At 50.0% G+C, this 16,174-nt stretch overlaps 1 protein-coding gene across 1 annotated transcript; it reads left to right on the plus strand.

Annotated features, from left to right (window-relative positions):
- The first annotated feature begins 3,993 nt into the window (after window positions 1–3,993).
- LOC127911275 (uncharacterized) lies at window positions 3,994–15,363 on the plus strand. Its single transcript, XM_052477437.1, has 8 exons — window positions 3,994–4,071; window positions 7,012–7,107; window positions 11,514–11,801; window positions 12,384–12,527; window positions 13,259–13,306; window positions 14,038–14,181; window positions 14,326–14,519; window positions 15,229–15,363. The coding sequence occupies exons 1-8, from the start codon at window positions 4,008–4,010 to the stop codon at window positions 15,361–15,363; spliced, it is 1,113 nt and encodes a 370-aa protein (XP_052333397.1). The 5' UTR covers window positions 3,994–4,007.
- Window positions 15,364–16,174: the final 811 nt, after the last annotated feature.

Here is a 16,174-nt window from a genome sequence, read left to right on the forward strand (position 1 = left end):
GAGGATCATAAGGATATGCTAACTGTGAGGATCATAAGGATATGCTAACCGTGAGGATCGTAAGGATGTGCTAACCGTGAGGATCGTAAAGATATGCTAACCGTGAGGATCATAAGGATGTGCTAACCGTGAGGATCATAAGGATATGCTAACCGTGAGGATCATAAGGATATGCTAACTGTGAGGATCATAAGGATATGCTAACCGTGAGGATCATAAGGATGTGCTAACCGTGAGGATCATAACGATATGCTAACCGTGAGGATCGTAAGGATGTGCTAACCGTGAGGATCATAAGGATATGCTAACCGTGAGGATCATAAGGATGTGCTATTTGTGAGGATCGTAAGGATGTGCTAACCGTGAGGATCATAAGGATATGCTAACCGTGAGGATCGTAAGGATGTGCTAACCGTGAGGATCATAAGGATATGCTAACCGTGAGGATCATAAGGATATGCTAACCGTGAGGATCGTAAGGATGTGCTAACCGTGAGGATCATAAGGATATGCTAACCGTGAGGATCATAAGGATGTGCTAACCGTGAGGATCATAAGGATATGCTAACCGTGAGGATCATAAGGATATGCTAACCGTGAGGATCGTAAGGATGTGCTAACCGTGAGGATCATAAGGATATATCTATGTTTTCCCTGTGATGTTCAGAGTCCGAGGGACAGTGATCTGAAGTTTGGCTAAAGAAATAGCAAAAAAGAAATGTAATGAACATTTCAAAATGTCATAATGTGATTCAATCAAACATTTGGCTCTACATTTTGAAAAGTTGTGTCTATCAACTCAGGTTAAAAAACATATGAAAGTTGACTTTCTCAGCTACTGGAAAATACATTTTGGGAGGTTAAAATCCTATGTTGATGATCTTGATGTACTCAGTGAACTTACTGTCAAATTGACCCCGAACATAACTCCTGTATAGCCTTTTCCAACATAAGGAACAGTTCATGAAATGACAGCTTCATTCTACCATTTAGTAGATATTTGATTTATTTATTTATTTAGTAGAAATGAGGCGTCCATTTTTTTCTCAGCTTATTAGCTAAATCATCAGTATGCTTTTTAAAAGACCGTTTTATCGTCTATCCAAATGCCCAGATATTTGTAAACCTAGATTTTTTTGTGTGCTCTAGAAAACAACATACACTGAATGTACAAAACATTCGGATGACCTTCCTAATATACAGTTGCAAACCCTCTTTTTGCCCTCAGAACAGCCTCCATTTGTCAGGGTATGGACTCTACAAGGTGTTGAAAAGCGTTCCACAGGGAGGCTGGCCCATGTTGACTCTACAAGGTGTTGAATAGCGTTCCACAGGGAGGCTGGTCCATGTTGACTCTACAAGGTGTCTAAAGCATTCCACAGGGATGCTGGCTCATGTTGACTCCACAAGGTGTTGAATAGTGTTCCACAGGGAGGCGCTGGCCCATGTTGACTCTACAAGGTGTTGAATAGTGTTCCACAGGGATGCTGGCCCATGTTGACTCTACAAGGTGTCTAAAGCATTCCACAGGGATGCTGGCTCATGTTGACTCCACAAGGTGTTGAATAGTGTTCCACAGGGAGGCGCTGGCCCATGTTGACTCTACAAGGTGTTGAATAGCGTTCCACAGGGATGCTGGCCCATGTTGACTCTACAAGGTGTTGAATAGCGTTCCACAGGGAGGCTGGTCCATGTTGACTCTACAAGGTGTTGAATAGCGTTCCACAGGGATGCGCTGGCCCATGTTGACTCTACAAGGTGTTGAATAGCGTTCCACAGGGAGGCTGGCCCATGTTGACTCTACAAGGTGTTGAATAGCGTTCCACAGGGAGGCTGGCCCATGTTGACTCTACAAGGTGTTGAAAGCGTTCCACAGGGATGCTGGCCCATGTTGACTCTACAAGGTGTTGAATAGTGTTCCACAGGGATGCTGGCCCATGTTGACTCTACAAGCTGTTGAATAGCGTTCCACAGGGATGCTGGCCCATGTTGACTCTACAAGGTGTTGAATAGCGTTCCACAGGGATGCTGGCCCATGTTGACTCTCAAGGTGTTGAATAGCATTCCACAGGTAGGCTGGTCCATGTTGACTCTACAAGGTGTTGAATAGCGTTCCACAGGGATGCTGGCCCATGTTGACTCCACAAGGTGTTGAATAGCGTTCCACAGGGATGTTGGCCCATGTTGACTCTACAAGGTGTTGAATAGTGTTCCACAGGGATGCGCTGGCCCATGTTGACTCTACAAGGTGTTGAATAGTGTTCCACAGGGAGGCTGGCCCATGTTGACTCTACAAGGTGTTGAAAGCGTTCCACAGGGATGTTGGCCCATGTTGACTCTACAAGGTGTTGAATAGCGTTCCACAGGGATGCGCTGGCCCATGTTGACTCTACAAGGTGTTGAATAGTGTTCCACAGGGAGGCTGGCCCATGTTGACTCTACAAGGTGTTGAATAGTGTTCCACAGGGATGCGCTGGCCCATGTTGACTCTACAAGGTGTTGAATAGTGTTCCACAGGGATGCTGGCCCATGTTGACTCTACAAGGTGTTGAATAGCGTTCCACAGGGATGCTGGCCCATGTTGACTCTACAAGGTGTTGAATAGCGTTCCACAGGGATGCTGGCCCATGTTGACTCTCAAGGTGTTGAATAGCATTCCACAGGGATGCTGGTCCATGTTGACTCTACAAGGTGTTGAATAGTGTTCCACAGGGATGCTGGCCCATGTTGACTCCACAAGGTGTTGAATAGCGTTCCACAGGGATGTTGGCCCATGTTGACTCTACAAGGTGTTGAATAGTGTTCCACAGGGATGCGCTGGCCCATGTTGACTCTACAAGGTGTTGAATAGTGTTCCACAGGGAGGCTGGCCCATGTTGACTCTACAAGGTGTTGAAAGCATTCCACAGGGATGTTGGTCCATGTTGACTCTACAAAGTGTTGAATAGCGTTCCACAGGGATGCGCTGGCCCATGTTGACTCCACAAGGTGTTGAATAGCGTTCCACAGGGATGCTGGCCCATGTTGACTCTACAAGGTGTTGAATAGTGTTCCACAGGGATGCGCTGGCCCATGTTGACTCTACAAGGTGTTGAATAGCGTTCCACAGGGATGCTGGCCCATGTTGACTCTACAAGGTGTTGAAAGCGTTCCACAGGGATGCTGGCCCATGTTGACTCTACAAGGTGTTGAATAGTGTTCCACAGGGATGCGCTGGCCCATGTTGACTCTACAAGGTGTTGAAAGCGTTCCACAGGGATGCTGGGCCATGTTGACTCTACAAGGTGTTGAAAAGCGTTCCACAGGGAGGCTGGCCCATGTTGACTCTACAAGGTGTTGAATAGTGTTCCACAGGGATGCGCTGGCCCAGGTTGATTCTACAAGGTGTGGAAAGCGTTCCACAGGGATGCTGGCCCATGTTGACTCTACAAGGTGTTGAATAGCATTCCACAGGGATGCCCTGGCCCATGTTGACTCTCAAGGTGTTGAATAGTGTTCCACAGGGAGGCTGGCCCATGTTGACTCTACAAGGTGTTGAATAGTGTTCCACAGGGATGCTGGCCCATGTTGACTCTACAAGGTGTTGAATAGCGTTCCACAGGGATGCCCTGGCCCATGTTGACTCTACAAGGTGTTGAAAGCGTTCCACAGGGATGCTGGCCCATGTTGACTCTACAAGGTGTTGAATAGTGTTCCACAGGGATGCGCTGGCCCATGTTGACTCTACAAGGTGTTGAATAGCGTTCCACAGGGATGCTGGCCCATGTTGACTCTACAAGGTGTTGAATAGCATTCCACAGGGATGCTGGTCCATGTTGACTCTACAAGGTGTTGAAAGCGTTCCACAGGGATGCTGGCCCATGTTGACTCTACAAGGTGTTGAATAGCGTTCCACAGGGATGCTGGCCCATGTTGACTCTACAAGGTGTTGAATAGCGTTCCACAGGGATGCTGGCCCATGTTGACTCTACAAGGTGTTGAATAGCGTTCCACAGGGATGCTGGTCCATGTTGACTCTACAAGGTGTTGAAAGCGTTCCACAGGGATGCTGGCCCATGTTGACTCTACAAGGTGTTGAATAGCGTTCCACAGGGAGGCTGGCCCATGTTGACTCTACAAGGTGTTGAATAGCGTTCCACAGGGAGGCTGGCCCATGTTGACTCTACAAGGTGTTGAAAGCGTTCCACAGGGAGGCTGGCCCATGTTGACTCTACAAGGTGTTGAATAGCGTTCCACAGGGACGCTGGTCCATGTTGACTCTACAAGGTGTTGAATAGCGTTCCACAGGGAGGCTGGCCCATGTTGACTCTACAAGGTGTTGAATAGCGTTCCACAGGGATGCTGGCCCATGTTGACTCTACAAGGTGTTGAATAGCGTTCCACAGGGATGCTGGCCCATGTTGACTCTACAAGGTGTTGAATAGCGTTCCACAGGGATGCTGGCCCATGTTGACTCTACAAGGTGTTGAATAGCGTTCCACAGGGAGGCTGGCCCATGTTGACTCTACAAGGTGTTGAATAGCGTTCCACAGGGATGCTGGCCCATGTTGACTCTACAAGGTGTAGAAAGCGTTCCACAGGGATGCGCTGGCCCATGTTGACTCTACAAGGTGTTGAATAGCGTTCCACAGGGATGCTGGCCCATGTTGACTCTACAAGGTGTTGAATAGCATTCCACAGGGATGCTGGCCCATGTTGACTCTACAAGGTGTTGAATAGTGTTCCACAGGGATGCGCTGGCCCATGTTGACTCTACAAGGTGTTGAATAGTGTTCCACAGGGATGCGCTGGCCCATGTTGACTCTACAAGGTGTTGAATAGCGTTCCACAGGGATGCTGGCCCATGTTGACTCTACAAGGTGTTGAATAGCGTTCCACAGGGATGCTGGCCCATGTTGACTCTACAAGGTGTTGAATAGCGTTCCACAGGGATGTTGGCCCATGTTGACTCTACAAGGTGTTGAAAGCGTTCCACAGGGATGCTGGCCCATGTTGACTCTACAAGGTGTTGAATAGTGTTCCACAGGGATGCTGGCCCATGTTGACTCCACAAGGTGTTGAATAGCGTTCCACAGGGATGTTGGCCCATGTTGACTCTACAAGGTGTTGAATAGTGTTCCACAGGGATGTTGGCCCATGTTGACTCTACAAGGTGTTGAATAGTGTTCCACAGGGATGCTGGCCCATGTTGACTCTACAAGGTGTTGAAAGCATTCCACAGGGAGGCTGGCCCATGTTGACTCTACAAGGTGTTGAATAGCGTTCCACAGGGAGGCTGGTCCATGTTGACTCTACAAGGTGTTGAATAGCGTTCCACAGGGATGCTGGCCCATGTTGACTCTACAAGGTGTTGAATAGCGTTCCACAGGGATGCTGGCCCATGTTGACTCTACAAGGTGTTGAATAGCGTTCCACAGGGATGCTGGCCCATGTTGACTCTACAAGGTGTTGAATAGCGTTCCACAGGGATGCTGGCCCATGTTGACTCTACAAGGTGTTGAATAGTGTTCCACAGGGATGCTGGCCCATGTTGACTCTACAAGGTGTTGAACAGCGTTCCACAGGGAGGCTGGCCCATGTTGACTCTACAAGGTGTTGAATAGCGTTCCACAGGGATGCTGGCCCATGTTGACTCTACAAGGTGTTGAATAGCGTTCCACAGGGATGCTGGCCCATGTTGACTCTACAAGGTGTTGAATAGTGTTCCACAGGGATGTTGGCCCATGTTGACTCTACAAGGTGTTGAATAGTGTTCCACAGGGATGCTGGCCCATGTTGACTCTACAAGGTGTTGAAAGCGTTCCACAGGGATGCTGGTCCATGTTGACTCTACAAGGTGTTGAAAGCGTTCCACAGGGATGCGCTGGCCCATGTTGACTCTACAAGGTGTTGAATAGTGTTCCACAGGGAGGCTGGCCCATGTTGACTCTACAAGGTGTTGAATAGCGTTCCACAGGGATGCTGGCCCATGTTGACTCTACAAGGTGTTGAATAGCGTTCCACAGGGAGGCTGGCCCATGTTGACTCTACAAGGTGTTGAATAGTGTTCCACAGGGAGGCTGGCCCATGTTGACTCTACAAGGTGTTGAATAGCGTTCCACAGGGATGCTGGCCCATGTTGACTCTACAAGGTGTTGAATAGCGTTCCACAGGGAGGCTGGCCCATGTTGACTCTACAAGGTGTTGAATAGCGTTCCACAGGGAGGCTGGCCCATGTTGACTCTACAAGGTGTTGAATAGCGTTCCACAGGGATGCTGGCCCATGTTGACTCTACAAGGTGTTGAATAGCGTTCCACAGGGAGGCTGGCCCATGTTGACTCTACAAGGTGTTGAATAGCGTTCCACAGGAGGCCCTGGCCCATGTTGACTCTACAAGGTGTTGAAAGCATTCCACAGGGAGGCTGGCCCATGTTGACTCTACAAGGTGTTGAATAGCGTTCCACAGGGATGCTGGCCCATGTTGACTCTACAAGGTGTTGAATAGCGTTCCACAGGAGGCCCTGGCCCATGTTGACTCTACAAGGTGTTGAAAGCGTTCCACAGGGATGCTGGCCCATGTTGACTCTACAAGGTGTTGAATAGCGTTCCACAGGGATGCTGGCCCATGTTGACTCTACAAGGTGTTGAATAGCGTTCCACAGGGATGCTGGCCCATGTTGACTCTACAAGGTGTTGAATAGCGTTCCACAGGGATGCTGGCCCATGTTGACTCTACAAGGTGTTGAATAGCGTTCCACAGGGATGCTGGCCCATGTTGACTCTACAAGGTGTTGAAAGCGTTCCACAGGGATGTTGGCCCATGTTGACTCTACAAGGTGTTGAATAGCGTTCCACAGGGATGCTGGCCCATGTTGACTCTACAAGGTGTTGAATAGCGTTCCACAGGGATGCTGGCCCATGTTGACTCTACAAAGTGTTGAATAGCGTTCCACAGGGATGCTGGCCAATGTGGACTCTACAAGGTGTTGAAAGCGTTCTACAGGGATGCTGGCCCATGTTGACTCTACAAGGTGTTGAAAGCGTTCCACAGGGATGTTGGCCCATGTTGACTCTACAAGGTGTTGAAAGCGTTCCACAGGGATGCTGGCCCATGTTGACTCTACAAGGTGTTGAAAGCGTTCCACAGGGATGCTGGCCCATGTTGACTCTACAAGGTGTTGAAATCGTTCCACAGGGATGCTGGTCCATGTTGACTCTACAAGGTGTTGAAAGCGTTCCACAGGGATGCTGGCCCATGTTGACTCTACAAGGTGTTGAAAGCGTTCCACAGGGATGTTGGCCCATGTTGACTCTACAAGGTGTTGTATAGCGTTCCACAGGGATGCTGGCCCATGTTGACTCTACAAGGTGTTAAAAGCGTTCCACAGGGATGCTGGCCCATGTTGACTCTACGAGGTGTTGAAAGCGTTCCACAGGGAGGCTGGCCCATGTTGACTCTACAAGGTGTTGAATAGCGTTCCACAGGGATGCTGGCCCATGTTGACTCTACAAGGTGTTGAATAGCGTTCCACAGGGATGCTGGCCCATGTTGACTCTACAAGGTGTTGAATAGCGTTCCACAGGGATGTTGGCCCATGTTGACTCTACAAGGTGTTGAAAGCGTTCCACAGGGATGCTGGCCCATGTTGACTCTACAAGGTGTTGAATCGCGTTCCACAGGGATGTTGGCCCATGTTGACTCTACAAGGTGTTGAATAGCGTTCCACAGGGAGGCTGGCCCATGTTGACTCTACAAGGTGTTGAATAGCGTTCCACAGGGATGCTGGCCCATGTTGACTCTACAAGGTGTTGAATAGCGTTCCACAGGGATGCGCTGGCCCATGTTGACTCTACAAGGTGTTGAATAGTGTTCCACAGGGATGCTGGTCCATGTTGACTCTACAAGGTGTTGAATAGCGTTCCACAGGGAGGCTGGCCCATGTTGACTCTACAAGGTGTTGAATAGTGTTCCACAGGGATGCGCTGGCCCATGTTGACTCTACAAGGTGTTGAATAGCGTTCCACAGGGATGCTGGCCCATGTTGACTCTACAAGGTGTTGAATAGCATTCCACAGGGATGCTGGTCCATGTTGACTCTCAAGGTGTTGAATAGTGTTCCACAGGGAGGCTGGCCCATGTTGACTCTACAAGGTGTTGAATAGTGTTCCACAGGGATGCTGGCCCATGTTGACTCTACAAGGTGTTGAATAGCGTTCCACAGGGATGCCCTGGCCCATGTTGACTCTACAAGGTGTTGAATAGTGTTCCACAGGGAGGCTGGCCCATGTTGACTCTACAAGGTGTTGAATAGTGTTCCACAGGGATGCGCTGGCCCATGTTGACTCTACAAGGTGTTGAATAGCGTTCCACAGGGATGCTGGCCCATGTTGACTCTACAAGGTGTTGAATAGCATTCCACAGGGATGCTGGTCCATGTTGACTCTACAAGGTGTTGAAAGCGTTCCACAGGGATGCTGGCCCATGTTGACTCTACAAGGTGTTGAATAGCGTTCCACAGGGATGCTGGCCCATGTTGACTCTACAAGGTGTTGAATAGCGTTCCACAGGGATGCTGGCCCATGTTGACTCTACAAGGTGTTGAAAGCGTTCCACAGGGATGCTGGTCCATGTTGACTCTACAAGGTGTTGAAAGCGTTCCACAGGGATGCTGGCCCATGTTGACTCTACAAGGTGTTGAATAGCGTTCCACAGGAGGCTGGCCCATGTTGACTCTACAAGGTGTTGAATAGCGTTCCACAGGGAGGCTGGTCCATGTTGACTCTACAAGGTGTTGAAAGCGTTCCACAGGAGGCCCTGGCCCATGTTGACTCTACAAGGTGTTGAATAGCGTTCCACAGGGAGGCTGGTCCATGTTGACTCTACAAGGTGTTGAATAGCGTTCCACAGGGAGGCTGGCCCATGTTGACTCTACAAGGTGTTGAATAGCGTTCCACAGGGATGCTGGCCCATGTTGACTCTACAAGGTGTTGAAAGCGTTCCACAGGGATGCTGGCCCATGTTGACTCTACAAGGTGTTGAATAGCGTTCCACAGGGATGCTGGCCCATGTTGACTCTACAAGGTGTTGAATAGCGTTCCACAGGGAGGCTGGCCCATGTTGACTCTACAAGGTGTTGAATAGCGTTCCACAGGGATGCTGGCCCATGTTGACTCTACAAGGTGTTGAAAGCGTTCCACAGGGATGCGCTGGCCCATGTTGACTCTACAAGGTGTTGAATAGCATTCCACAGGGAGGCTGGCCCATGTTGACTCTACAAGGTGTTGAATAGTGTTCCACAGGGATGCGCTGGCCCATGTTTACTCTACAAGGTGTTGAATAGTGTTCCACAGGGAGGCGCTGGCCCATGTTGACTCTACAAGGTGTTGAATAGCGTTCCACAGGGATGCTGGCCCATGTTGACTCTACAAGGTGTTGAATAGCGTTCCACAGGGAGGCTGGCCCATGTTTACTCTACAAGGTGTTGAATAGCGTTCCACAGGGATGTTGGCCCATGTTGACTCTACAAGGTGTTGAAAGCGTTCCACAGGGATGCTGGCCCATGTTGACTCTACAAGGTGTTGAATAGTGTTCCACAGGGATGCTGGCCCATGTTGACTCCACAAGGTGTTGAATAGCGTTCCACAGGGATGTTGGCCCATGTTGACTCTACAAGGTGTTGAATAGTGTTCCACAGGGATGTTGGCCCATGTTGACTCTACAAGGTGTTGAATAGTGTTCCACAGGGATGCTGGCCCATGTTGACTCTACAAGGTGTTGAAAGCGTTCCACAGGGAGGCTGGCCCATGTTGACTCTACAAGGTGTTGAATAGCGTTCCACAGGGAGGCTGGTCCATGTTGACTCTACAAGGTGTTGAATAGCGTTCCACAGGGATGCTGGCCCATGTTGACTCTACAAGGTGTTGAATAGCGTTCCACAGGGATGCTGGCCCATGTTGACTCTACAAGGTGTTGAATAGCGTTCCACAGGGATGCTGGCCCATGTTGACTCTACAAGGTGTTGAATAGCGTTCCACAGGGATGCTGGCCCATGTTGACTCTACAAGGTGTTGAATAGTGTTCCACAGGGATGTTGGCCCATGTTGACTCCACAAGGTGTTGAATAGCGTTCCACAGGGATGCTGGCCCATGTTGACTCTACAAGGTGTTGAATAGCGTTCCACAGGGATGCTGGCCCATGTTGACTCTACAAGGTGTTGAATAGCGTTCCACAGGGATGCTGGCCCATGTTGACTCTACAAGGTGTTGAATAGTGTTCCACAGGGATGTTGGCCCATGTTGACTCTACAAGGTGTTGAATAGTGTTCCACAGGGATGCTGGCCCATGTTGACTCTACAAGGTGTTGAAAGCGTTCCACAGGGATGCTGGTCCATGTTGACTCTACAAGGTGTTGAAAGCGTTCCACAGGGATGCTGGCCCATGTTGACTCTACAAGGTGTTGAATAGTGTTCCACAGGGAGGCTGGCCCATGTTGACTCTACAAGGTGTTGAATAGCGTTCCACAGGGATGTTGGCCCATGTTGACTCTACAAGGTGTTGAATAGCGTTCCACAGGGAGGCTGGCCCATGTTGACTCTACAAGGTGTTGAATAGTGTTCCACAGGGAGGCTGGCCCATGTTGACTCCACAAGGTGTTGAATAGCGTTCCACAGGGATGCTGGCCCATGTTGACTCTACAAGGTGTTGAATAGCGTTCCACAGGGAGGCTGGCCCATGTTGACTCTACAAGGTGTTGAATAGCGTTCCACAGGGAGGCTGGCCCATGTTGACTCTACAAGGTGTTGAATAGCGTTCCACAGGGATGCTGGCCCATGTTGACTCTACAAGGTGTTGAATAGCGTTCCACAGGGAGGCTGGCCCATGTTGACTCTACAAGGTGTTGAATAGCGTTCCACAGGGATGCCCTGGCCCATGTTGACTCTACAAGGTGTTGAAAGCGTTCCACAGGGAGGCTGGCCCATGTTGACTCTACAAGGTGTTGAATAGCGTTCCACAGGGATGCTGGCCCATGTTGACTCTACAAGGTGTTGAATAGCGTTCCACAGGGATGCCCTGGCCCATGTTGACTCTACAAGGTGTTGAAAGCGTTCCACAGGGAGGCTGGCCCATGTTGACTCTACAAGGTGTTGAATAGCGTTCCACAGGGAGGCTGGCCCATGTTGACTCTACAAGGTGTTGAATAGCGTTCCACAGGGATGCTGGCCCATGTTGACTCTACAAGGTGTTGAATAGCGTTCCACAGGGATGCTGGCCCATGTTGACTCTACAAGGTGTTGAATAGCGTTCCACAGGGATGCTGGCCCATGTTGACTCCACAAGGTGTTGAAAGCGTTCCACAGGGATGTTGGCCCATGTTGACTCTACAAGGTGTTGAATAGCGTTCCACAGGGATGCTGGCCCATGTTGACTCTACAAAGTGTTGAATAGCGTTCCACAGGGATGCTGGCCCATGTTGACTCTACAAGGTGTTGAAAGCGTTCTACAGGGATGCTGGCCCATGTTGACTCTACAAGGTGTTGAAAGCGTTCTACAGGGATGCTGGCCCATGTTGACTCTACAAGGTGTTGAAAGCGTTCCACAGGGATGTTGGCCCATGTTGACTCTACAAGGTGTTGAAAGCGTTCCACAGGGATGCTGGCCCATGTTGACTCTACAAGGTGTTGAAAGCGTTCCACAGGGATGCTGGCCCATGTTGACTCTACAAGGTGTTGAAATCGTTCCACAGGGATGCTGGTCCATGTTGACTCTACAAGGTGTTGAAAGCGTTCCACAGGGATGCTGGCCCATGTTGACTCTACAAGGTGTTGAAAGCGTTCCACAGGGATGTTGGCCCATGTTGACTCTACAAGGTGTTGTATAGCGTTCCACAGGGATGCTGGCCCATGTTGACTCTACAAGGTGTTAAAAGCGTTCCACAGGGATGCTGGCCCATGTTGACTCTACGAGGTGTTGAAAGCGTTCCACAGGGAGGCTGGCCCATGTTGACTCTACAAGGTGTTGAATAGCGTTCCACAGGGATGCTGGCCCATGTTGACTCTACAAGGTGTTGAATAGCGTTCCACAGGGATGCTGGCCCATGTTGACTCTACAAGGTGCTGAATAGCGTTCCACAGGGATGTTGGCCCATGTTGACTCTACAAGGTGTTGAAAGCGTTCCACAGGGATGCTGGCCCATGTTGACTCTACAAGGTGTTGAATAGCGTTCCACAGGGATGTTGGCCCATGTTGACTCTACAAGGTGTTGAATAGCGTTCCACAGGGATGCTGGCCCATGTTGACTCTACAAGGTGTTGAAAGCGTTCTACAGGGATGCTGGCCCATGTTGACTCTACAAGGTGTTGAAAGCGTTCTACAGGGATGCTGGCCCATGTTGACTCTACAAGGTGTTGAAAGCGTTCCACAGGGATGTTGGCCCATGTTGACTCTACAAGGTGTTGAAAGCGTTCCACAGGGATGCTGGCCCATGTTGACTCTACAAGGTGTTGAAAGCGTTCCACAGGGATGCTGGCCCATGTTGACTCTACAAGGTGTTGAAATCGTTCCACAGGGATGCTGGTCCATGTTGACTCTACAAGGTGTTGAAAGCGTTCCACAGGGATGCTGGCCCATGTTGACTCTACAAGGTGTTGAAAGCGTTCCACAGGGATGTTGGCCCATGTTGACTCTACAAGGTGTTGTATAGCGTTCCACAGGGATGCTGGCCCATGTTGACTCTACAAGGTGTTAAAAGCGTTCCACAGGGATGCTGGCCCATGTTGACTCTACAAGGTGTTGAAAGCGTTCCACAGGGAGGCTGGCCCATGTTGACTCTACAAGGTGTTGAATAGCGTTCCACAGGGATGCTGGCCCATGTTGACTCTACAAGGTGTTGAATAGCGTTCCACAGGGATGCTGGCCCATGTTGACTCTACAAGGTGTTGAATAGCGTTCCACAGGGATGTTGGCCCATGTTGACTCTACAAGGTGTTGAAAGCGTTCCACAGGGATGCTGGCCCATGTTGACTCTACAAGGTGTTGAATAGCGTTCCACAGGGATGCTGGCCCATGTTGACTCTACAAGGTGTTGAATAGCGTTCCACAGGGATGCGCTGGCCCATGTTGACTCTACAAGGTGTTGAATAGTGTTCCATAGGGAGGCTGGCCCATGTTGACTCTACAAGGTGTTGAATAGCGTTCCACAGGGATGCTGGCCCATGTTGACTCTACAAGGTGTTGAATAGCGTTCCACAGGGATGTTGGCCCATGTTGACTCTACAAGGTGTTGAAAGCGTTCCACAGGGATGTTGGCCCATGTTGACTCTACAAGGTGTTGAAAGCGTTCCACAGGGATGCTGGCCCATGTTGACTCTACAAGGTGTTGAAAGCGTTCCACAGGGATGTTGGCCCATGTTGACTCTACAAGGTGTTGAAAGCGTTCCACAGGGATGCTGGCCCATGTTGACTCTACAAGGTGTTGAAAGCGTTCCACAGGGATGTTGGCCCATGTTGACTCTACAAGGTGTTGAAATCGTTCCACAGGGATGCGCTGGCCCATGTTGACTCTACAAGGTGTTGAATAGCGTTCCACAGGGATGCTGGCCCATGTTGACTCTACAAGGTGTTGAAAGCGTTCCACAGGGAGGCTGGCCCATGTTGACTCTACAAGGTGTTGAATAGCGTTCCACAGGGATGCTGGCCCATGTTGACTCTACAAGGTGTTGAATAGCGTTCCACAAGGATGCTGGCCCATGTTGACTCTACAAGGTGTTGAATAGCGTTCCACAGGGATGTTGGCCCATGTTGACTCTACAAGGTGTTGAAAGCGTTCCACAGGGATGCTGGCCCATGTTGACTCTACAAGGTGTTGAATAGCGTTCCACAGGGATGTTGGCCCATGTTGACTCTACAAGGTGTTGAATAGCGTTCCACAGGGATGCTGGCCCATGTTGACTCTACGAGGTGTTGAAAGCGTTCCACAGGGAGGCTGGCCCATGTTGACTCTACAAGGTGTTGAATAGCGTTCCACAGGGATGTTGGCCCATGTTGACTCTCTACAAGGTGTTGAAAGCGTTCCACAGGGATGTTGGCCCATGTTGACTCTACAAGGTGTTGAAAGCGTTCCACAGGGATGTTGGCCCATGTTGACTCTACAAGGTGTTGAAAGCGTTCCACAGGGATGCTGGCCCATGTTGACTCTACAAGGTGTTGAAAGCGTTCCACAGGGATGTTGGCCCATGTTGACTCTACAAGGTGTTGAAAGCGTTCCACAGGGATGCTGGCCCATGTTGACTCTACAAGGTGTTGAAAGCGTTCCACAGGGATGTTGGCCCATGTTGACTCTACAAGGTGTTGAAAGCGTTCCACAGGGATGCTGGCCCATGTTGACTCTACAAGGTGTTGAAAGCGTTCCACAGGGATGCTGGCCCATGTTGACTCTACAAGGTGTTGAAAGCGTTCCACAGGGATGCTGGCCCATGTTGACTCTACAAGGTGTTGAAAGCGTTCCACAGGGATGCTGGCCCATGTTGACTCTACAAGGTGTTGAATAGCGTTCCACAGGGATGCTGGCCCATGTTGACTCTACAAGGTGTTGAATAGCGTTCCACAGGGAGGCTGGCCCATGTTGACTCTACAAGGTGTTGAATAGCGTTCCACAGGGATGCGCTGGCCCATGTTGACTCTACAAGGTGTTGAAAGCGTTCCACAGGGATGCTGGCCCATGTTGACTCTACAAGGTGTTGAATAGCGTTCCACAGGGATGCTGGCCCATGTTGACTCTACAAGGTGTTGAATAGCGTTCCACAGGGAGGCTGGCCCATGTTGACTCTACAAGGTGTTGAAAGCGTTCCACAGGGATGTTGGCCCATGTTGACTCCACAAGGTGTTGAAAGCGTTCCACAGGGATGTTGGCCCATGTTGACTCTACAAGGTGTTGAATAGCGTTCCACAGGGAGGCTGGCCCATGTGGACTCTACAAGGTGTTGAATAGCGTTCCACAGGGAGGCTGGCCCATGTTGACTCTACAAGGTGTTGAATAGCGTTCCACAGGGATGCTGGCCCATGTTGACTCTACAAGGTGTTGAATAGCGTTCCACAGGGATGCTGGCCCATGTTGACTCTACAAGGTGTTGAATAGTGTTCCACAGGGAGGCACTGGCCCATGTTTACTCCAATGCTTCCCACAGTTGTGTCAAGTTGGCTGGTAGTGGATCTCTACTCTGAATAGCTCGTTCCATCTCATCCCCACAGATGCTCAATTGGATTGAGATCATGGTGACTCGGCAGGCCACCGGTGAATTCACTGTCATGTCCGTGGAGCCATTCCTGTATTATCTTAGCCTATTAGCAGAAGGATACACTGTTGCCACGAAGGGATGCACCTGATTGGCTATGAGGTTCAGATATCCTGTGTTGCATTCAAATGTTGCTCCACTTATATCAAGGGGCCCAATGCGTGTCATGAAAACATACCCCACACACAATCACACCCCCCCACCACCAGCCTGCAATGTTGACACGCAGCATGATGGATACACTGTTCTTATGTGCTTTTCTCCATACCCTAGTCCTCCCATCAGCATGAAACAGCAGTACCTGGGATTCATCATACCAGGCAATGTTATTAAAATGTTTCCAGCGTCCATTTGTTTTTGTTCCTTATCCCACTGCAACTGCAGGTTTCCTGTTTATCTTCTGAAAGAAGTGGAACTCTGTAAGGTCGTCGAGAAGTGGAACTCTGTAAGGTCGTCGAGAAGTGGAACTCTGTAAGGTCGTCGTGAAGTGGAACTCTGTAAGGTCTTCGTGAAGTGGAACTCTGTAAGGTCGTCGAGAAGTGGAACTCTGTAAGGTCGTCGTGAAGTGGAACTCTGTAAGGTCGTCGAGAAGTGGAACTCTGTAAGGTCGTCGAGAAGTGGAACTCTGTAAGGTCATCGTGAAGTGGAACTCCGTAAGGTCTTCGTGAAGTGGAACTCTGTAAGGTCGTCGTGAAGTGGAACTCCGTAAGGTCGTCGAGAAGTGGAACTCCGTAAGGTCGTCGAGAAGTGGAACTCTGTAAGGTCTTCGTGAAGTGGAACTCCGTAAGGTCTTCGTGAAGTGGAACTCCGTAAGGTCGTCGAGAAGTGGAACTCTGTAAGGTCGTCGTGAAGTGGAACTCTGTAAGGTCGTCGAGAAGTGGAACTCTGTAAGGTCGTCGTGA

This window comes from Oncorhynchus keta, chromosome 24, assembly GCF_023373465.1.
Source record: "Oncorhynchus keta strain PuntledgeMale-10-30-2019 chromosome 24, Oket_V2, whole genome shotgun sequence".
NCBI classification, from domain to species: domain Eukaryota; kingdom Metazoa; phylum Chordata; class Actinopteri; order Salmoniformes; family Salmonidae; genus Oncorhynchus; species Oncorhynchus keta.

Bases quoted from the DNA above. Each gene is read 5' to 3' on its own strand.
- LOC127911275 (XM_052477437.1), top strand. From the start codon at position 4,008: ATGTTGACTCTACAAGGTGTTGAAAGCGTTCCACAGGGATGCTGGCCC. The intron at 7,108-11,513 runs GTGTTGAAAGCG...TGACTCTACAAG, and splicing joins GCCCATGTTGACTCTACAAG to GTGTTGAAAGCGTTCTACAG. The intron at 14,520-15,228 runs GTTGAATAGCGT...TCATCCCCACAG, and splicing joins CCATGTTGACTCTACAAGGT to ATGCTCAATTGGATTGAGAT.